General features: G+C 36.4%; 1 protein-coding gene across 5 annotated transcripts in view; it reads left to right on the forward strand.

The window, feature by feature from the left end:
- PKHD1L1 (PKHD1 like 1) overlaps positions 1-24,196 on the forward strand; it is a 158,118-nt gene that overhangs the window by 98,810 nt on the left and 35,112 nt on the right. For all 5 annotated transcript variants that reach the window (XM_045049585.1, XM_023248273.2, XM_045049586.1 and 2 more), the window contains 10 exons: positions 1,115-1,286; positions 4,847-4,935; positions 5,293-5,441; positions 7,207-7,336; positions 8,956-9,074; positions 9,732-9,861; positions 17,317-17,490; positions 21,634-21,737; positions 22,653-22,782; positions 23,708-23,829. In XM_045049585.1, coding sequence (XP_044905520.1) covers positions 1,115-1,286; positions 4,847-4,935; positions 5,293-5,441; positions 7,207-7,336; positions 8,956-9,074; positions 9,732-9,861; positions 17,317-17,490; positions 21,634-21,737; positions 22,653-22,782; positions 23,708-23,829 — 1,319 coding nt within the window. The remainder of the gene's footprint in view (positions 1-1,114; positions 1,287-4,846; positions 4,936-5,292; positions 5,442-7,206; positions 7,337-8,955; positions 9,075-9,731; positions 9,862-17,316; positions 17,491-21,633; positions 21,738-22,652; positions 22,783-23,707; positions 23,830-24,196) is intronic.

The following is a 24,196-nucleotide window of genomic DNA, read 5'->3' on the forward strand; positions in this document are numbered from 1 at the left end:
AGTGGAAGAGAGCCAAAGCATAAGAGGCTCTTAAAAACTGAGAACAAACTGAGGGCTGATGGGGGGTGGGAGGGAGGGGAGGGTGGGTAATGGGTATTGAGGAGGGCACCTTTTGGGATGAACACTGGGTGTTGTATGGAAACCAATCTGACAATAAACTTCATATATTGAAAAAAAGAAAAGAAAAGAAAAGGGCCTTGAGTTGAATTAAGAACTTACATTTTATTTTTTACAAGAATTTTTTAATGATTTTATTTATTTATTTATTTATTTATTTATTTATTTATTTAAGAAAGTGAGCTGGTGGGGAGAGGGGCAGAGGTGGGGAGAGAGAGAGAGAGAGAGAGAGAGAGAGAGAGAGAGAGAGAGAGGGAGGGAGAATCTCAGGCAGACTTCATGCTCAGTGCAGAGTCTTACACAGGGCTCAATTCCACAACCCTGAGATCATGACCTGAGCTGAAATTAAGAGTTAGACGCTGAACTGGCTGAGCCACCCAGGTGTCCCAGAACTTACATTTTATGTTTGAGATAATACCAACACTGTTACACATGGCCCTGACATTTATTTCACAAAATTAGAGGAAATGAATACAAAGGAAGCTGTCAAATATTTCATTTCCATTTTTATTATTTTATTATTTGGGGCAATTATAAATATTTAAGAATACATTTTGAGTTCCAGAATACTTGTTTTGTCAAGACAGTTTGACTGCTTCTCAATAAGACATGTGCATTTCATCAGAATTTTTCCATATGTATTGCATACGTTTGAGCTCTACCAACCTACTATCTAAAGAATATTTTCAAGTCGCCATGGTTTTGTCTACATTCAGATTCTTTAGTCATCTTATGAATTTACTGTTTTTAAAATTTTTTTTTAAATGTTTATTTATTTTTGAGAGAGAGCACAAATGGGAGGAGGAGCAGAGAGAGAGGGAGACAGATGATCTGAAATCTGAAGCAGGCTCCACACTGATAGCAGACAGCCTGATGTGGGACTCAAACTCATGAACCCTGAGATCAGGAACTGAGCTGAAGCCAGACACTTAACCACTAGAGCCACCCAGGTGCCCTGATCGTCATATTAATTTAAAATATTTTCCTTCACCTCCAGTGTCAGGAAGAAATGAACTTCAGCAGAGCCAGCCCATTTCTGGGACCCTGGATCCTGATGTGAAAGATGTTATTATTAATTTCCAAGCTTACTGCTGCATTCTCCAGGATTGCTTTCCTGTACATCCCCAATCAAGAAAACCAAATCCCAGGAAGCGACCAGCCACATATAAGTATACAGGCCTTTTGTTTGTTAATACCTTTGATAGCACTTGACGGTTTTCACACCTCACTCTTGGTTGAGAAAATAATGCCCTGGACCTGCACAATGCCTTGTAAGTCACCAGGCATGTCCACACTCATTACTTCACTTGGGCCTTATAACCACCCTGATGAGAAAATGGAAACGTCTCACAAAAATTATGTGTGAATGTTACTGGTAATCTCCAACTTGCAGAATGTTAGATATGGATTGCTAGGCCAACTCACTTATTATATATGTGAGAAAGCGGGCGCCAACGACCTTTAGTGAATTATGCGACATCACAAAACTTTTGATGACACTTTCAGAATAGCACCAGAAACTAAGTCTCCTCATTAATCCAATGCTTTCTTAGCAGGTCATGTCTCCTTTGTCTAGAATAACTGTCATGGCCAAATCTTGTAATACAACTTATTTTAGTTCAAATGTTTGATTCCCTAATGTATGTTAATTCTCCTAGTTAAAAATGATTTTTCTATCTTTGAAACTTACATAGACCTTTACCTTTATGTCTCATGTGAAATGTCATCTCTATCTTGTATTATAGCAATTACCATACATCATGGAACTAGTATGTGATGACTGTACTAGCCTTTAAGACCCTTAAAGGTATGATCCTGATTTTATGTTATTTTTGTCCTTTATGGACAAGTAATCATAAAAATAATGTTAGTGATGATAAAAGCTAACATTTAGTGGGCACTTAAGAGCCTACTACTATGCATCAAGTATGCCTCAATATTTCTTATTAGGTGAATTACATTTCAAAATATAGACATACTACAGTAGCTACTATACAAAAAGAATAATTGAATTTGTTTATATATTAACCCAATCATTAAAAAAAAATGTGCTGAGCACCTGCTATGCCCCAGACACTGTGCTGAGCATTGGGGAGTCCATTGTAAACAACAAAGATGTGGTCCCTGCCCTCATTGCACTCACATTCTATCCAAAGAGATAGATGCCAACAAAAGAAAGCAAAGAAACAAAAAAGTAAAGAGAAAATAAAGCACATGAGTGTAAGTTGTAATAAAGGTTATAAGGGCAATGGTTAGGGGCTGGAACAGAGAGCAACATGACAGGGACCTCCTTTGGGTGGAATGGTTAGAAAGGATGGGAAATTCCAGCTGAGAGCCAAAGGGTGAGGAAGAGAGGACCATAGGAAGGGTGGGAGAGGAGTGTTCTAAGCCAAGGAAGCATCTTGGCCCTGAAGTGGGAAAGAGTGTGGTATATCTAGGAACAGAGAGAAAATCAGCATGGCTGGACCCTGGTGAGCAGAAGACAGTAGCCTGGAAATATTGTTGGAAACAGGTAGACATCAGACCATTCAGCTCAGGCAGGCAGTTAGTATTAAGAAGTAGAAGCTTTTAAATGACTTTCAGCTGAGAAGTAACATACTCCAAATTGCATTTTGGAAAGGCCACTTTTGCTACTCTGTCAGCATTACAGAGGGACAGTGAAGAAAGGCTCATGAAAAGACTCTAGAGAGCTTTGTTTTTTTTTTGGTTTTTTTTGTTTTTTTTTTTAATTTTTTTTTTAACGTTTATTTATTTTTGGGACAGAGAGAGACAGAGCTTGAACGGGGGAGGGGCAGAGAGAGAGGGAGACACAGAATCGGAAACAGGCTCCAGGCTCCGAGCCATCAGCCCAGAGCCTGACGCGGGGCTCGAACTCCCGGACCGCGAGATCGTGACCTGGCTGAAGTCAGACGCTTAACCGACTGCGCCACCCAGGCACCCCGACTCTAGAGAGCTTTGTAAGAGACATGGGCCTTCAGGGTTATTGACCAAAAAGCCCTTATGTAGTCTAGGGTAGAAAAAATAGTTGAAAATTTAATTAATATTCATTATGACTCACATAATAGGTTTAGATTGGTCTAGACCAGAATGTGATAGAGGAATATGTTGTTATGCTACGTGAATAGGTCTTAGAATAGGGTTTTTCCCTTTCATAGTATGAGTTCTGCTCTCTAGAAATGGCTATAGTTGGATTTGTTAATTAGTATTATGCAGGTAATACTATCAGTAAAAACAAACAGAATCTTGATCCAGAGCTGGTACCTCAAGATTAGGATGTAAAGCTCTAGCTATTCAACACACATATGCTTAGTTTAAGAAGTATTAGGCTTCATTTCATTGATTATAACAATGGGCAGTAAGAAGAAGAATGTATAAAATGCATGGTATAGTGCTGGTAGGGGTAAGAATGAAAGGCTATTAATCTTGAGAAGAGCTAGATAAAATCAATTATCCAATCTGTACAATGCTGGCCAGGTTATTTAGTTAGAAAGATACAACCTTAAACAAACCTTCCCTAAAATTGCTTCTTGAAAAATAATGTATTATTGTCAGTCTAACTGCTAACCTCACTTTTAAAACTATTAAAACAAATTTTTATAACAGAATTTTTGATTAACACATTTCTTAATGATAAAACTTAGTAATTCAAATGTATACTACAAGTACACTTTTAACCAAACTGTATATTGACCCTTTTTTAGAATTCCAGAATTAGTATCATAGAATTTTTAAAGTTTTTACTAGTTAAGGAAGCAACCACTGATTGTGAATGTTTTCCAGTAGGAAAATATCATCAACTTTATAATAATATTCTTTACAACAATTTGGACTTGAGGTGGTTTCTGGAAAGTATAGTGATGAAAAGAGGAGACTGCCTCTCCCCCAAAGCACTTTTTATATCTATTTCAGTTTAACATAACCCTCACTCTGGTTGTACACCTACCATCCCTGACTCCAGTCCAGGGGCTTAACCTCATTGACTCATCGTTGCCAATTCACATCGCCAATTCCATCCGTCCCTTCACAGAATCTAACTGACCATATCCTATTTCCCCTTTCCCCATGCAGTAGCACCACATGTAAGGGTCTTTAAATGGACAAAGGATGCATTCCTTTTCTTTTTAAAAAAAATATTTTATTTTATTTTTTGAGAGAAAGAGAAAGAGAGAGTGAGCCAGAGAGGGGCAGAGAGAGAGAGAGAGAGAGGGAGAGAGAGAGAGAGAGAGAGAGAGAGAGAGAGAGAGAATCCCAAGCAGGCTCCATGCTGACACAGAGCCCAATTACAGGGCTCAAACTCATGAATTGCAAGATCATGACCTGGGTTGAAATCAAGAGTTGGGTGCTTAACTGACTAAGCTACCCAGGTGCCCCAGGATACATTTCTTTTCACTTTCTGTCATGTGAAATCTTATAAGGAAATTAAGTAATTTACATCTTAGCCAAAATGAGGGTATTACAATGAGGATTTAGTGGGAGAAAAAGTGATTCAGATTGTAGATGGAAAGGAAGTTTTCTTCAATGGAGAAAAAAAAAGCTGTATATGCAGTCATATGTGTTAAGTGTCCTACCAATTGCACCTATCAGCTCGCCTGCTTAGTGACAATGTATAAATTCTCTAATTTACATTCTGTCATCCCCGAAACATCTAGTATAGTGGTACACCCTAAGGAGATGGTCATTAAGTATAAAGAGATAGTACTTAATGGAATCATTTCTCTTCTCTTTTCAGCTTATGGTCAAATGATTCTTTTTGGCAATCATCTCGAGAAAATAATTATACCATACCTCACCCAGGGGCAAATGTGGTTATTCCTGAAGGTAAGTATATAAACGTAAGTAAATGAAATGCCTATATTTATGTGACATTAGGGTAGATACGACAATAGTTACATTCTACCTTTAAGCAGCACACCTTGGGGAAAGAGCAAATGTGAAGAGATGGATTCTATTATTGTGTCCTGGGTACTAGACCTAGCCTTCTGGGTTTTATGTGGATTTCAACCTGAAGATTAAGGATAACAGATTTCCTGTGAGAGATAAGAATAAGTCATTGTGTGGAAAAAGGGTTGCAAACTTCAAAACCAGGGCTCACTGATAAGGTTGTCATTGTTTTTATCTATAGGCAATAGTTTATGGATTATGTTATATTTCTCATAATAAAGCATTGTTTTATAGGAACATGGATTGTAGCAGACACAGATATTCCACCAATGGAAAGTCTCATTATTTGGGGAGTTCTGGAACTGGAAGATAAACACCGTGTGGGAGCTGCAGAGTCTTCTTACAGAAAAGTTGTTCTGAATGCTACCTACATATTGCTTCAGGTAGGAGGAAGGGTCTTACAATTTATACCTTTATTAGTCTAATTCTAGGATGTTGGAGATTTACTGAAAAAATTATAGGGGTGCCTGGGTGGCTCAGTCGGTTAAACATCAGACTTCAGCTCAGGTCATGATCTCATAGTTTGTGAGTTCTAGCCTCGCGTCAGGCTCTGTGCTGACAGCTTAGAGCCTGGAGTCTGCTTCGGATTCTGTGTCTCCCTCTCTCTCTGCTCTTTCCCCGTTCGCTTTCTGTCTCTCTCTCTCTCTCTCTCTCTCTCTCTCTCTCTCTCTCTCAAATAAGTTAACATTAAAAAAATTATAAGAACATATGTTCAATCGATGTGAATAAAAAACACAACTGGCTCTAACCTATAAGTCCAATATATTTCTGCTGCCCTTTAAACTGGTGGCCACACATTCCTTAGGTAGTAATTATGCTACTTTTTACTGTGAAGTTTGCCCATTTTTAATTCTACGTAGAATATTTGTATTATTGTTAGGTAAAGCTAAACCCACAACTTGCTCCAACAACTAGAGAATCCGATTCCAGGAGTTGTGGAAAAAAATAAAAAATTTAAACCTTTTCTTTTTTTAAGAAAACAGTGTTTCTTAAAATGAATGGACATAGATGGAATTATGACAACAGGAGAAGACTACTAAAAATATTTCGGTTGTTTGGAACAATCACCTCATTCTCTCATAAAGCTCAGACTGTCTTGAATATGTAACAGTATAATTGGTTGAATTGTTCTGTCAGTTTTTATTATTGTTAATTAAAAAGAATGGCCTAGCCAAAAAGCTGTTACGTGTCCTAAGAAAATAAAAGTAGTAGTAACTTTTCTTTGCTAAAACTAGGCCTTTACTGCTTTAAAGATATGCAGTATTTTAGTATTTAGATGCATGAGCTTTGAGGTAAATTAAAGGTACGACTGAGTCCTTACCTCAGTTGGGAACCTTGGGTAAGTTATTTGACCGCTTTTAGCAACAGTTTTCTCCCCTATCAAGGGAGAATAATAACAGCAATTCATGGGCTTAGTGTAAAGGTCAAATGATATAATGTATGTAAAGCCTTACACATTATGCCTGGCAGAGAATCAGCAAGCATTTAGTAGTAGCTATTATTATCAACAAAGAGGGCTCCTTAAGAAACGAAATAGATGAACATAGGGGAAAGGGGGGAAAAAAGAGAGAGAGAGGGAAACAAACCATTAAGAGAACAAACAGGGTTGACAGAGGGAGATGGGTGGGGGGTAGGCTAAGTGGGTGATGGGCATTAAGGAGGGCACTTGTAGTAGGTATTGTATGTAAGTGATGAATCGCTAAATTCTACTACTTAAACCAGTATTACACTATATGTTAACTAAAATTTAAATAAAAATTTGAAAAAACAAAACAAAACAATGAGGCCTCCTAATGGGCACAGCTTGGAATTAAGTGTGAGGAGTGTACTTCATATATGTCATATTGTGGTAAAATAAAACGTGATCTGTCCAGTAACACTAGTTTAGGTCTAAGCAGGTCTCAGCTTTAGGACAGTGCTGACAATAAGTAGCTAGTAAGTCCGACTTTGAAAAATCATTTAAGCAGCCCATCCCAAAGTGACAGGGTTAAATCAAGGTCACTTCCAGATACAATACTGTTCTTTGTATAACAAATTTCATTCATTTTTACTAGAGGAGGCTACCAGTATCTTTCTAATTCCATTTTTATGGGTGAAATTTTTTTCTGCCCAATTTTTAAGTATTAACAATTTTCTGCTTCACTGCAGGGAGGTAGATTGATTGGTGGCTGGGAAGATAACCCTTTTAAAGGAGAATTACAGATTGTTCTTAGAGGAAATCATTCTACTCCAGACTGGGCACTTCCAGAAGGACCAAATCAAGGATCAAAGGTCTTAGGTATGTGTTTCCAGATACCAAAAGTATCATGTCAGTTTTGAGAATCTATTTTTTTAAATTTTTTTAATGTTTATTTATTCTTGAGAGAGAGAGAGACAGAGACAGAGTATGAGCAGGGAAGGGTCAGAGAGAGGGAGACACAGAATCCGAAGCAGGCCCTAGGCTCTGAGCTGTCAGCACAGAGCCCGATGCGAGGCTCGAACTCACAAACCACAAGACCATGACCTGAGCTGAAGTCAGACGCTCAACCAACTGAGCCACCCAGGTGCCCTGAGAATCTATTTTAAGACATATGGCACTAAAATACTTATCAGTTCATGATGTTATGGTATCAGAAGATTTCACAGACATTTATTTATAGTAAAGCATTATAAAAATAAATTAAAAATGTTTAAATAAATCATGTCACACTAAAATAGGTATAGATGTGTGTATTTGAAACCAAAATATAATTCATTGCAAAACTAACATTAATCTCTCCATATGTGTATTATTTCTCCAATCTGGTTTTCTTTATAACTGTCTCTTTTTATAAATAATCATACTTTCTCATATCTTAGTGCTTTTCCCTTAAAAGGTAACTTTTCTACACATTGTTCTACTTATAGTGTTAATAATCTGTGAATCAGTTGACTGCCATCAGTTATCCAGTCACAACTGTTGCTGAACTTTATACTTTCCTGTTGGATGTGTATGGCTGTATGTATTCCTATCTGAGCCTGGAAAGTAAAGGAACTGAGAGGGTTTATTTGGTCATGATTAATAACCAAGTTTATTAACACTGCTGCATATCTGTTGGAAAGATACATACAAGCATGTGCTGCAGTCGCTTTGCCATACAATTTCTAAACAGTGACAATCAGTAAATAGGGGCATAAAAAATGGCTTTGACTGAAGGAGTCAGCTCTCCACTGGTAAGTGTTTCAAGGCAGACAAATTCCATCTTAAAAAGAACTTGCTTTTATGTGTTTATTTTTTTGTTTCAAAAGTAACATTTCAAACAACATAAACGATATCAATAAAAAATATTGAGAAAAAGTATACATCTTTCCAATTCTACCCCATCATGAGGAAACTAGTATCTGTATTAGTAGTTTTTACATGTCTTCTCATGTTCTTTATATATGTGTACATTCATATTGCATACATTGATTTGTGGTTATAGTATTGTGCCTTTTACAAAAACATGGTCAAACTGAATATATTCCTATGCAGTTTTCTTTCTCAGTTAACATGTTATGGATATCTTTCTACGTCAATATTTACAGATAACACTCTTTCTTTTTATAGCATATTACCCTAATGTATTAGTATATTATAATTTATTCCATCATTCTCTTGATGTACATTTAGATTTATTCCATTTTTCCAATATTTTCTAGTATTATGGTGGGCATTCCCATTCATGTATCCTTGTGCGCTGGCTTTAATTTCTATGGACCAGATTCCTAGAAGTGGCTCAAAGAGCCAAAGCCATCTTGTATAACCCTGAGCAGATATCCAACTTCATTCCATTCATTCTAAAATATCCAATCATTTATTAAAATGAATGGTTTCATTTTATATTAGCACCTAACTCAGTACTATGTGGTGAATAAATAGAAGCTTTTCTATTTCAGGGGTGTTTGGTGAGCTGGATCTTCATGGATTTCCACGTTCAATATATAAAACTAAGCTCTCAGAAACTGCAGAGGCTGGTTCCAAAGTCCTATCTCTAATGGATGCTGTGGATTGGCAGGTACAGGAAATATTATGTGGTGGGAACTGAATACACACAGTGGGTCAATTTACAAAGGTTTCTTTTTTATTCTCATGCACATTTTTTTTCCATAGGATTGATCAGATAAGAAATATATATTTTGCATTAACTTGCACTCAGAAGCTGACCTGATAGTAGGCATTTAAAAATTGGGATTTTAAAGGTCCTTCAGAATATATAAAGAACACTATCTTTAGTTATGAAAGGAAAATATGAAAGTTTCTGAATGGAAAAAAATTTTTTATGTGTGTCTTTCCCATATTTCAGGAATATCAAGTAATAGTTAATTATATTAAAAAACTGGCAAAATTTAAGAATATTGTACTGACCAGTTTTTAATATAAATATGAATATATTTGCTTTGATCTATTTAATTTCTTAAAAGTATATTGCCTGTGATTTTATTTAGTGACTGAATTAAATTTGAGGAGATGTTGAGATAAATCATAATTTAGAATTCTTAATATCAAACACAAGCATATTTATTTTTAGAGACCTCAATGTATGTTTGTTCTTTCCGATAATACCATGTTGCTAATCAGATATAAATTAAATTAGAATTTTAAAAGTTATTATTAAGAAATAGAAACCTATTTTGAAAATTGTTCTTGAATTTGGCACTTGAATTTTTCTAAGGAGGGAGAAGAGATTGTGATAACAACTACAAGCTATGATTTCCACCAGACAGAAACTAGAAGTATCATTAAAGTCCTGCATGACCAGAAAATTCTGATTCTCAATGATACCCTTTCCTACACTCACCTTGGTAAGTAGCTGTTCTTTAAACAGATATGTAATTTACATGCCTTGAAATGTTCACATTTTTAGTGATCTCCTTTGTAATTACAACTATTTGATTTAAGAATCTAACATTTTTGAGGAACATTTCACTCTGATTGGTACTAGTACCCAAGGGGCACTACTGTATTGGCTTCCAATAGTCCCTGCTGTATGCATTCATTCATTCAGCAAATATTCAGCAAAGACTAACATGTAACATCCCATGGGGTAAAGTGAGCACTTTCTGTTTTAAGCAAGCTTCTAGGTGATTCTCATCCACGTGAATTTTGAGAACCCTTGAGCCAAGAGCATCTTTGTCCCAATTTGTTTTGTTAACACATTTCTCAGCTATAACTGCATTTAGAAAAGCTACAACAAAATGGTAGAACCATAATTCTCAAGGATAGAAGGAATTCATCAGAATCATCTGAAGATGATCTTTCAACTTAGAGGATCAGGGCTATCCCAGCACCCACTCTTTCCCCATTTGACATTCTACTTTCATCTGAATCTAAGAAAGTGGTAGCAGACAGGGGTGTTATGTTAGAAAAGCCATACAGATGCTTCTGGTGCTCATGAGAACTTCAGCTATAATGTGGCATGATTGATAGGCAGATGTTTGACGTTCATGGAAAAGAAACTTCAAAGAACTTTTTATAGCAGTATTTTGATAGAAGCATATGTATCTATCATTCTATGTCACACATTTGTTTAAATCAAAAGGAAAAAGCTTGTTGACCAACACTGTAATTGTAAAACAAGTGGTTTTTATAAATTTGACATTATAGATTCTTTCATTTAAACTACCAAACATTTATTTCTGTTGAAATACACCTGCTTGCCTTAAAATTTTGAGTAAGAGTTCTAGAAATGTAGAATGTAATTTAGATTATGTTTTACAAATCATTAAGATATAAGTGTATAGACTGCGCTTGATATGCTACCACACATTTGTAAAAAAATGTGATCGGTATAAAATATGCCATAGGAAAATTGGAACAAACCAAAGTTTAGGCATCATAAAAGATAATATCTGTGTGCTTCTGATTATCCATATGACCTTGGACAAATTATTTTACTTCTCTACTTCATTTTCTCAACTTGGCCTTACAACAGTGATTTAATTTATATGCAAACTACCAAGTAAACAATAACTTCATAATTGCTGATTATAATCATACTTTTGGTGTAAACAGAAGAAATGCTTTTTATTTATTTCATTTTATAAATTAAAAAGTATTATGGGGGAATCTAAGATGGCAACATAATAGGAAGATGCTATAGACTCATCGTGTCCCTTGAACACAGCTAGATAACTGTCAAATCATTCTGAATACCCAAGAAATCAACCTGAAGACTGACAGAACAAACTCTACAACTAGACAGAGAGGCCACATGGAGAAAGAAGGTAGGAGGTGCAGAGACACGGGTTAGAAGAGAAACGAATCACTGTGGAGGTGCTGTGGAGAGGAGGGAGCCCTGGTCATGGAGAAAGGCAAGAGAGAGCATAGCACACAGGGGTAAGCACGAGGAGAACACTTCCTCAAAGTTATTGCCTAGGAAAACAGAGGGGCTGATTTTCGTGAGTTTTTGCAACCAGCAGGTCTGGAAGACTAGAGTTTTAAAGGTATGTGTGCATGGCTTGTATAGAGCCCTGAAGGTTCTACCCTGCTCCTGGAAAGAAGGCAGGCAAACAACCTGGGAGGCAGCTGGCAGAATCTGAGGAATGCCTAAAACACAGGGAGAGACTGTTCCCTCTTCTTGGAGCACTTCTGTGAAAGGTAGAATTCATGGAGATGCGTCTCTGTCTTGGCCATCCAGGGGCCTCGTTTCCCTTCCCTGCCCCTCAGCATAGCTGCAGAGCCACATGCAGCTGGTCTCTGACACTGGTTGCCTGGCCTGCCTCTTCCGAGTCCCACACCCCTGTGCTCTGGCGGGACTGCCCTTCTTGGTCAAGCCAGCCTCAGTCACAGGGCGGTGGGCCTCTCCCTCAGAAGACCAGTGCAGGTCCCCATCACACCATGTTCCTAAAGCCTGGAGTTTTAAAAGTCAGCAGGCTTGCCTGGGATAGAGCCCTGAGGGCACTACCCAGCTCCTGAAGTGAAGGCAGGCAGACAACCGGGAGGGTGGGGGTGGGGGACAGACAGTGTGGAAACAACAATCTGAAAAATGTCTGGGACATACAGCAGGGAGATTATTTGCTGTTTTGGGAGTGCTTCCCTGAGAGGGATTGTGCCTGGAGACTCCTTTCTGGGGACAAAGGAGCTGCCTAGCACCATTTCCCACCCCTGTCCCTCAGCATAAACACAGAACCACCTTCAGTAAACAGCACAGCACCAACACTGGTTGCCTAGTCCACTTACACCAGCTCCCACACTGCTGTGCTCTACCGGTATGGCCCTTCTCAGTCAAGTGTGCCCCAATCCCAGCATGGTGGGCCCCTTCCTTAACAGACCAGCAGAAATTCCTGCCCATACCATGTCTCCTGACCAGAGACTTCTGCAGGGCTTCAGTTCTAGTGGAAGTAGCATCAGGTCTCACTTAACAGGCAGACCAAAGCAAACCTACTTAAAACCCGGCACACTATGGCCAAGGACCAAACACCGCCCACTGCAGGCAAGGAGAGCCTCTGCAGACAGCTAGCCTGAAGGATAGCAGCCAAAACACTATAGCAGCATACATCCAGCAGACACTAGAGACATGATCTTTTCCTCATAAAACCATCTAAGGAGCAGGACACATAACAGACTTTTCTAACACAAAGAAGAAGACAGAAATTTAGACAAAATGCCAAGATGGAGGAATTCATCCCACATGAAAGAAAAAGATAAGGTCACATCCAGAGATCTAAGTGAAACTGATATAAATAACATATCTGATGGAGAATTTAAAGCAACAATCATAAGGATACTCACTGGGATTAGGAAAAGAATGGAAGATGTCAGGAAGGGCCTTACCACAGATATAAAATAGTTAAAAAAAATTGAAATGAAACATGCAATAACTGAAATTTGCAACTGACTAGAAGCAATGAACACAAGAATAGAAGGAGAAGAGGAATGAATAAGTGATATAGAAGCTAGAATAATGGAAAATAATAAAGCTGAACAAAAGAGAGAAAGAACTATGGATCATAAGAATAGATTTAGGGAACTCAGTGACTCCCATCAAATGTAATAACATTTATATTATAGGAGTCCCAGATAAAGAAGAGAGAGAAAAGGCGGAAGAAAATTTATTTGGGGAAATAATAGAAAATTTCCCTAATCTGGAGAAGGAAACAGATATCCAGATCCAGGAGGCACAGAGAATTCCCATCAAAATCAACAAAGCAGGCCAACACCAAGACATATTGTAATTATATTTACAAAATATAGTGATAAAGGAAAAAATTCTAAGAGCAGTAAGACAAAAGTGGTCCCTAACTTACAAGGGAGGGTTCATAAGGCTAGCTGCAGATCTCTCAACAGAAACCTGGCAGGCCAAAAGGGAGTGGCATAATATATTCAACATGCTGAATGGGAAAAATCTGCACCCAAGAATACTCTATGACAGTAAGGCTTTCATTCAGAATAGAAAAAGACACAAAGAGTTTCCCAGACAAACAAAATCTAAAGAACTTTATGACCATTAAACTAGCCCTCCAAGAAATAGTAAAAGGGACTCTATGTGGAAAGGAAAGACCAAAAGTGACAAAGACAAGAAAGGAACAGAGAAATCTCCAGAAACAAAACAAAACAAAACAAGTAATAAAATGACACTGAATACATACCTATCAATAATTACTCTGAAGGTAAATGGATTAAACAGTCAAATCAAAAGACATAGGGTGTCAGAATGAATTAAAAAAAAAACAAGACCCATTTATATGCTGCCTACAAGAGTCTCATTTTAGAACTAAAGACACTTGCAGATTGAAAGTGATGGGATGGAGAAACATTTATCACACAAATGGATGTCAAAAGAAAGGCAGAGTAGCAATACTTATATCAGACAAACTAGATTTAAAAACAAAGACTGTAACAAGAGATGAAGAAGGGCACTATATCATAATAAAGGGAACACTCCAACCAGATCTAATAATTGTAAATATTTGTGCCCCCAACATGAAAGAACCCAAATATATAAAACAAGAACAAACATAAAGAACTAATTGATAATAATACAGTAATAGTAGGGGCTTTAACACCCCACTTACAACAATGAACAGATCATCTAAGCAGAAAGTCAACAAGGAAACAATAGCTTTGAATGACACACTGGACCAGATGGACTTAACAGATATATTCAGAACATTTCATCCTAAAATAGCAGAATGCACATTCTTTTCAGGTGCACATGGGACTCCAGAATAGACCATATACTGGGTCACCAATCAGGCCTCAATAAGTACAAAAAGATTGAAATCATACCATGTATATTTTCAGATCACAATGCTATGAAACTTGAAGTCAACCACAAGAAAAACTTTGGAAAGACCAAAAATATATGGAGGTTAAAGAACATCCTGGTAAAAATGAATGGATCAATACAGAAATTAAAAAAGATATTAAAAATACATGGAAACAAATGAAAATGAAAACACAATGGTCCAAAACCCTTGGGATGCAACAAAAGCAGTCATTAGATGGAAGTATATAGCAATACAGGCCTACTTTAAGAAGCAAGAAAAATCTCCAATAAATAACCTAACCTCGTACTAAAAGGAGCTAGAAAAAGAACAACAATTGAAGCCAAAATCCAACAGAAGAAGGAAAATAATTGAGATTAAAGCAGATATAAATGATATAGAAACTAAAAAAATAGACCAGATCAATGAAGCCAAGAGCTGGTTCTTTGAAAAAATTGATAAAATTGATAACCCCTAACCAGACATATCAAAAGGAAAAGAGGAAAGGGCCCAAATATATAAAATCACAAATGAGAGGATAAATTAACAACCAGTACTACAGAAATACAAACAACTATAAGAGAATATTATGAAAAATTATATGCCAACAAATTGGACAACCTAGAAGAAATGGATAAATTATTAGAAACATATGTACTACCAAAACTGAAACAGGAAGAAATAGAAAACTTGAACAAACTGATAACTAGCAAAGCAGTTGAATCAGTAGTGAAAAATCTCCCAATAAATAAATAAATCTCCCATCCTGAGCCAGATGGCTTTATAGTTTAACTCTGCCAAACATTTAGCGAGTTAATAACTATTCTTCTCAAACTATTCCAAGGAAACAGAAATAGAAGGAAAACTTACAAACACATTCTACAAGGCCAGCTTTACCCTGATCCCAAAACCAGACCAAGACTCCACTAAAAAAGAGAACTACAGGCTAATATCCCTGATGAAGATAGATGCAAAAGTCAACATACAGAAATCTTTTGCATTTCTATACGCCAATAATGAAGCAGCAGAAAGAGAAATCAAGGAATCAGTTCCATTTACAATTGCACCAAAAACCATAAGATACCTAAGAATAAACATAACCAAAGGGGTAAAGATCTGTACTCTGAAAAGTATAAAACACTGATGAAAGAAATTGAAGAAGACACAAAGAAATGGAAAAACATTCCATGCTTGTGCAATGGGATAGCAAATATTGTTAAAATGTCTATATTACCCAAAGCAATCTATACTTTTAATCCAATCCCTATCAAAATACCACCAGCATTTTTCACAAAGCTAAAATAAACAATCCTAAAATTTGTATGGAACCCAAAAGACCCTGAATAGACAAGGCAGTCTTAGAAAAGAAAAGTAATGCCAGATGCATCATAATTCTGGACTTCAAGCTATATTACAAAGCTATAATTATTAAGACAGTATGGTACTAGCACACATACAGACACATAGATTAATGGAATAGAATAGAAAATCCAGAAATGAACCCATAACTCTGTGGTCAACTAATCTTCAACAAAGCGGGAAAGAATATCCAATGGGAAAAAGTCTCTTCAACAAATTATGTTAGGAAAACTGGAAGCAACATGCAAAAGAATGAAAGAGGACCACTTTCTTATACCATATACAAAAACAAATTCAAAATGGATTAAAAACCTGAATGTGAGACAGTAAACCATTAAAATCCTAGAGGAGAACACAGGCAGTAAGTGCTTTGACATAGGCCATAGCAACTTCTTACTAGATATATTTCCTGAGGCAAAGAAAACAAAAGTAAAAATAAACTATTGGGACTTCATCAAAATAAAAAGTTTCTGCACAGTGAAGGAAACAATCAACAAAACTAAAAGGCATCCTGCACAATGGGGGAATAATGGCATATCTGATAAAGGGTTAGTATCCAAAATATATAAAGAATTTATACAACTCAACACCTAAAAAAAACAAATAATCCAATTAAAGCATAGGCAGAAAACATGAAAAGACATTTTTCCAAAGAAGACATCCAGATGGCTAAAAGACACATCAAAAGATGCTCAACATCACTCATCATCAAATCAAAACTACAACTGGTGTGATATCACCTCACACAAGTCAGAATGGCTAAAATTAACAATACAGGAAATAATAGGTGTTGAAGAAAATGTGGGGAAAGGGGAATCCTCTTGCACCAGGAATGCAAATTGGTGCAACGACTCTGGAGAACACTATGGAGTTTCCTCAGAAAGTTAAAAATAGAACCATCTATGATCTAGCAATTGCACTACCTGGTATTGACCCAAAGGATACAAAAATACTAATTCAAAGGGATACATGTACCCTGATGTTTCTAGCAACATTATCTACAATAGTCAAATTATGGAAAGAGCCCATATATCCATTGACTGATGAATGGATAAAGAAGATGTGGTATATATGTATATACATACATACATATATACACAGTGAAGTATTATTCAACCATAAAGGAGAGTGAAATCTTGCCATCTGCAACAACGTGGATGGAGCTAGGGGGTATTATGCTAAGTGAAACAAGTAAGTGCGAGAAAAACAAATACCATGTGATTTTACTCATACGTGGAATTTAAGAAACAAAACAAATGAATATGGGGGGCAGGGAAGAAAGACAGGAAAAGCAAGAAACAGACTCTTAAATATAGAGGACAAGCTGATGGTTACCAGAGGGCAGGTGTGTGGGGGGATCGGTTAAATAGGTGACAGAGATTAAGGAGGGCACTTGGGATGAGCACCAGGTGTTGTATGTAAGTGTTGAATAACCAAATTCCACACGTGAAACCAATATTATGCTATATGTTAACTGGAATTTAAATAAAAACTTGGAAAGAAAAAAATTAAAACTATCATAATTTCAGTCTGCCATCTATGTATGTTTAAGCATGCAAATCTAATTAATTCACACATTTGTGTTGACTTTTGGCATATTAGAAATTTATGTGGCCTGTGAATTACAAAGGAACTGATAAACACAGGTATTTCTCAGCATTGGTAATAATCTAGCTGTCCTTTCTGTTGTAGCTGAAAGATACCATGTTCCTGGAACAGGTCAGAGCTACACGTTAGCAGCTGATGTTGGGATACTGAGTAGGAACATCAAAATATTTGGTGAAGATTACCCAGGTTGGTTCAAGGAATCTTTTGGTGCACGTGTCCTGGTCAGCTCATTCACTGAAAATATGATGACATTTAAAGGTTGGTACAAATTTGAAATATAACATGGTCTCTTCTATGTTTAGTCATTTCTTAAACAATTGTCACTTCTTTTTAGGATCACACTGTTTAAAAAATTCAAGTGAGTACATTTTAAAGATCTTACTGGCTTTAATCAATGAGTTGTGAATCAGGCAGTGTCTGATCTAGCGGATAGAAAGGAGCTCCAAAGAGCTGTGCAAAATGAAATACTTTTACAGGCAGAAGGGAGCAGGTTACTTGCCTCTAGGGGACGGCAGGGGCTAATCAGGGAGATTACCTAACCAGTGCTGATCAGGTGATTCCTGACTGACTGGTTTAAGATTCTATTTCTGGGAGTGGAACTGTAATTAAGTTCAGTCTCAGTTTGGTGACATGGGGCCGAGCATAAGCAACTCCCAGTTTGGGCCTGTTGTCTTGTTTTTAACATATGGAAGAATAAAGCCTTGAGAGGGATTATGTAAACCCAGGTGCTACCCTCAACAACCAAATCCCTAACATTTTTCTACTTATTTTATCTTCATAGACAATAAGAATTATTAATAATGACCTTAGGTAACAGCCCAGCTTCTCACCCAAACAGAAATCATTTGATAACAAGCACAATAGATCTGTTAATTTTGTTTGAAGGAAAATTTCAAATATATACAAAATTTTCAAACATAGAGAAATGTGTAATGAACCCCAGTGTACCCATCACTAGGTACCACAATGGTCAACTTTGGTCATTCTTGTTTCAACTATACAACCACCCACTCTCTTCAAGCCCCTGGGTTATTTTGAAGCAACCACATACATTTTTTTAATTGAGATATAATTGACATAACATTGTATAAGTTTAAGGTGTACACTGTATTTATGTTGATACATTTATATATCCCAATATGATTACCATTGTAGTGTCAGCTAACATCTCTTTCATGCACATAGTATGTCTTTTGTGTGGCGAGAGCAATAAAGATCTAGTCTCTTAGCAATTCTTAAGTTACAATACAGTGTTGTTGACTGTAATCACTACGTTGTACATTAGATCTCCAGAATTTATTTAGCCACTAGCTGCAAGTTTATACCCTTAAACATCTTCCTAATTCCCCACCACTACCACCCCAGCTCCTGGTAACCACCATTCTACTCTGTTTTTATGAATATGGCTTTTTTAGATTCCACATATGAGTTTCATACAGTATTTGTCTTTCTCTGACTTACCCCACTTAGCATAATGCCCTCAAGGTCTGTGTGTTGTGGCAAATGGTAGCAAATGGTAAGAGTTCCTCTTTTCTTAAATGGCTTAATAATGTTCCATTGTTCATATATGCCCCATCTTCTTTATCCATTCATCCATTGGTGGACACTTAGGTTGTTCCCATATCTTGGGTATTGTAAATGAAGCAATCACATATTATTTCATCTAAAAATATTTCAGCATGCAACTTTAAAAGACTTTAAAAATGTTTGTAAGTATCAGATTCTAAAATGTTAATGTAATTCCTTATATCAAATGATTATTCAGACTCCCCCAATTTATTCTTTCTCTTTCCTTCCTTTCTTCCTTCCTTCCTTCCTTCCTTCCTTCCTTCCTTCCTTCCTTCCTTCCTTCCTTCCTTCCTCTTGCATTCCCTTTGTTCAAATCAGGATCTAAATAAGACCATGCTGCAATTGGTTGTGAATTTTATAATTTTTTAAAACATTTATTTATTTTTGAGACAGAGAGAGAGACAGAGTATGAACGGGGGAGGGTCAGAGAGAGAGGGAGACACAGAATCTGAAACAGGCTCCAGTCTCTGAGCTGTCAGCACAGAGCCCGACGTGGGGCTCAAACTCACAGACCGTGAGATCATGACCTGAGCCGAAGTCGGACACTTAACCAACTGAGCCACCCAGGCGCCCCTGTGAATTTTAAATATCCGATTCATGTATCTCTTCTTGCAGTTTATGTACAAAAGAACCTAGATCACCTGTTCAGTAGTATTTCCAACAGTCTAGAATTTAGTAATTCATCCCTAGAACTTCACTTGTTCCTGTATCCTTTGTATTTTCTATCATAGGTAGTTTAGAGCTAAAAAATTGATCATACTCAGACCCAATTTTTAGGCAAGAATTCTTCATGGTTGACGGTGTACTTTTCCACTAAGTAGACATGTAATGTATGATTATTCCGTTTGTGTCTGATAAGCTTCTTTTGTGAAGTTAGCAGCTATTAATGATCATTGCCTGGATCTGTTAAATCACTGAGGTTTAAAGGGGTGATATTTTAATTCTACCACTCCCTTCTTATTTGTAATCTAGAATATTTCTGTAAAGAGAAGCTTCCCCAGACAACTATTTGACTACCCTGAGAAATAGTTTATATACGAAGTGTAGGAAAAATGCCTGATTCTTTCCTATTATTACCTAGTTCTGAAGTAGTAAGTTGGTGCCCAACCATTTTCCAAAGGTGACAAAGCATCTTTATTTTTTGTTTGTTATTAGTGTCATTATGAGCTCTGTGGCTTTAAACATATTTGGTGTTTTCTTATCCATATATGGATTGTGATTGTTAATCTTACTGATATTACAAATGCCCAGTTGCCATTGACAAATGAAAATGCCCCATCACTGACCTTCAAAACATTTTCATGTTGATACCTAATTCCTTTTGATTTAGGTTTCATTAGCTTCTTCAGTTTCTGATATGACAAACGCATGTCTTTTGTTTTGTTCTTCCGAGCCTGAGACTAAGTCATTCCTCCAAGTAATGCTGATTCTTTTATTTGGAAACTGATATTTCGATCCCACAATCTGGGTTCCAGGATTCACTCATTTATTCTTGACTTGAAATGTTTAGCAGGTCTTCACTTGTTCATAATTCTGCCTATTATGTTTTACAACAGTTCTAATTTTAGAAAGCTTTTATACTGAGCAAGAAGTCATCCCAGTATAGCTTCTACCTGTTGGCTATAATCTGTCAACAGGAGCTTAACTGATGATAACAGTAATGATGATCATGGCACAATATTCCAGGCACTGTGCTAAGCATTTAACATATATTATCTCATTTAATCCCCATAGTGCTATGCATAAATATTGTCCCCTTTTAAAGACAGATAAATAGATTATTAGAGGGATGAAATTGCTCTGACCATGGATCTAATCCACACCTGCCTCACTTCAAATCCATGATGGATCCAATTCTCAGGACAACTTTTCCTTGTTCCTATAAATTGTTTTGTGATGTTATACACACCTGTGGCTTTTATAGGCCCGGATGATCTGTAGTAACCATTTCTTCTCTGTCTCTAGCTTATGATTATGTTCTTCATCGTACATCCAATTGCTGGCTCATGGGTTTTGAGACAGGCTTTTCCCTTTCAGTACAAAGTAACTCTTCTCCACTGCATTTTATTAAATATCAGTTTTTGAAACAGGAAATATCCTCTACTGTTGCTTACGAGCCATGCATGATTCTCTGTGGCTGTATTTTCTTATATAGAATATAAGAATAATAAAACTTCCTAACTCACAGGATTTGAATTAAACCACAAATTGCCTTTTAAGCCCTTAGTGCAGCACTTGGCAGAGTAATCTCTCATGGATTGCTATTGCTGTTATTACTAATCTATGAAATTGCCTCTTGTCACCTCAATGGTACTTATGACAAACTGATGAGCAGATACTTACAATGCTTATTCTGGAAGGGATTATGTAAAGATAATGCCCTTAAAATCTCTTTAGAGCATCAAAATTGAACTGTTGGGTAAATTATATCTTGTGCTTTATGTCATGCGTTCTCAAAAGGGACAATATCACTACCAAGGGGATGAAAAATGGCTCTTACAGGACAAAAAAACTTAGATGAGCAATGGTTTGTGGCCCCCAAAGAGCCACCATATATTAACAGATATATAGTATATCTGAGGTATCGAAATTTCATGGGGAGGGGAGGCTATTAGAAAAAAGTCCAAAAAGGTCCTTGTGGAGGGCAGTGAAAAAAAGTCCGGAAATACTGCCTTATTTAGATTAAATAATGAATTAAATAATGAAATTTCAATGAAAAAGTTAAAAACAAATTTGTCATTTGGAAAATTACAATTCTTATAGCTTACAAAAACACAAATTTTATTATTTCAAGAAAAAAAAAATGTAACTCTTTCTTCCCTACCCTGCCAGGAAATGCAAGGATAAGCAATGTGGAATTTTATCACTGTGGTCAAGAAGGCTTCAGGGATAGCACAGATCCAAGATATGCAGTAACATTTCTTAACTTAGAACAGGTTTGTACTTGAATTTTTGTGTATATTCGAAATGAAACATTTTGATTTTGATTTGATTTTCATTTAACTTTACTAAAAATGCGATATCTTAGAATTGCTAAAACTATGATCTAATGTAACTTCCTTAGATACATTTCGCACCAACTTTTTTAGACTCATAGCATTTGATTTACCCACGTCACGCATTTAAAGTCAGTAAAAAAAAAAAAAAGACAGAAAGAAAACACAGAAAAAAGGAGCACAAAGGTGAAAGAATTAAAGATCTGTGATATTATTTCACATCTCCACTTTATTTCGCAGTGACCAAAAATACTTCCAAATAGTTCTATTAAACATAGCGGGGTTTGCTTATATTTCTCAAGTGAAAAGTATGTGTGCATATCCAAGCCTCTGTCAAAATAGATGTGCTTAGAAGGCTGGTGATTGAAGAAAAAATGAGAGAGAACATGTTTCTTATGGAAATGAAAAATAATGTTGCAGGTTTGAGGTTGCAGCCCCAGTCCTGTTCATTGACTGGTTCCTACAGACATTTGACTGTAACCCCCTGCCTAGAGCATCACCTTTTTTAATTAAAAAAAGTCCCTGCTTAATCATGTAATAAATTATTCTGAAAAATACTTTTTAGTTCCTTAACATTTTATAGGTAATGATAGAAAATAAATGCATAGAAAAGTACTTCAGAATTTTTATCTACATTTAAATATGCATTTTTGCTTTACTTAATCATAATTTGAAGACATATGGAAATTTCCAGGATTAAAAGATATACAGGGAAATAATCTTCTTTCATGGAAAGTAAATTGAGTATTTTATTTATGAACATTTATTTCCTGAAAATCACTTACTTCAAATTTTTTCTTCAAATATATTTTAATTTTATTTGTAAAATTTTCACTGAATCCTGATGTTTCATAGATTCAAAATCATGGCTCATCTTATATTCGAGGCTGTGCCTTTCATAATGGCTTTTCCCCAGCAATCGGTGTGTTTGGAACAGATGGAGTGGACATAGATGACAACATCATTCACTTTACAGTGGGGGAAGGTAGTATGATAATATTTTTGTCCAAATAATATGCTTCCTGAGACAATCTTATCTGAAGACTCTAGAGCCATGCTGTTTAATTGATCTTCTTGTGAGAATGGAAATGGCCTATATCTATGCTAATATGGTAATTACTAAACCACATGTGGCTACTGAGCACTTAAAATGTGGCTACTGTGATTGAATAACTGGATTTTTAATTTTAATTGTACTTTTTTTTTTTTTTTTATAGTGAGAGAGAGAGTGCGAGTCGGGGAGAGGGCAGAGGGAGAATTCCAAGCAGGCGTGGAGCCTGTCATGGAACTCACTCCATGATCCCGGGATCACGATCCCAGCCAAAATCGAGAGTCACATGCTTAACTGACTGAGCCACCCAGGCACCCCTAATTGCACTTAACTTGAATTGTACTTACTTTATAGTAGTTGCATGTGGCTATGGCTATCATAGCCATAGTAGTACAACTCTAGAATTATTTACCAGACCATGATATCGTGTGAATCATCTAATCACCAATAGTTTAAATTACTATGACTCTTAAAATACTCCTCACATATCAATCAAAAAGATTATTCACAAATAAAGGTTACTATTTTTTAAAAATTGGACTTGGTTTTAGGGGGTTATCCTTTCTTGAATATCAGTATAAAGCATAATACAAACTCATTAATGTGTATAAAATTGATGTGTTTGGTAAAATCTGAGGCAGAGCCTGTCAACCCACATATTTAATAGGCACCCCAGAAGATTTTAATGCAGGTAGTCTATTAAAGAGGTAGAGTTCAAAAGGTGTACTCTAGAATTTAGGAGGTTGATTTGTCAGGCTCAAACTAGAAAATGAATTTCATGGAAACATGAAAGACATTCCCCCATAGGACTCATTGCAAATTTTTATGTATTTGAGGGGATTTTATTAATATTTTGCAGGAATAAGAATATGGGGAGATGCCAACAGAGTTCGAGGAAACTTGGTGGCACTTTCAGTTTGGCCGGGAACCTATCAAAACAGAAAGGATTTAAGTTCAACTCTCTGGCATGCAGCAATTGAGGTAGAGTGATCAGATTTATAGTTATACAAAGGTATACAAAATTATAATTTGTAATTTCTTCACTGAAGATTATAAATTCTGTAGAAACTGTAATTCTCAAAATACTGAAAACTATTTCTTCCTTAAAGATTGGTGAACTAATAAAATAAGCTAAAGAAAGGAGAGAATAAACTTTCTTAAAAGATGTGGCAAGCTCCCACAGCCATTAGATTTTTCTTTGTGTTGATGTCCAGTGGTTTAAATATTCTCTTATTTCCTTGTTTCTCCAACATTAGTTATCACTTTGAAGTTCTGGTACAGGGTCTCTCTGCTGTTAATTGACTGAGTGCCCTGTCGATATTAGTACTTTGAATTTAGTTTTCTTCTT

Source organism: Felis catus, chromosome F2 (assembly GCF_018350175.1).
Source record: "Felis catus isolate Fca126 chromosome F2, F.catus_Fca126_mat1.0, whole genome shotgun sequence".
Taxonomy (NCBI): Eukaryota; Metazoa; Chordata; class Mammalia; order Carnivora; family Felidae; genus Felis; species Felis catus.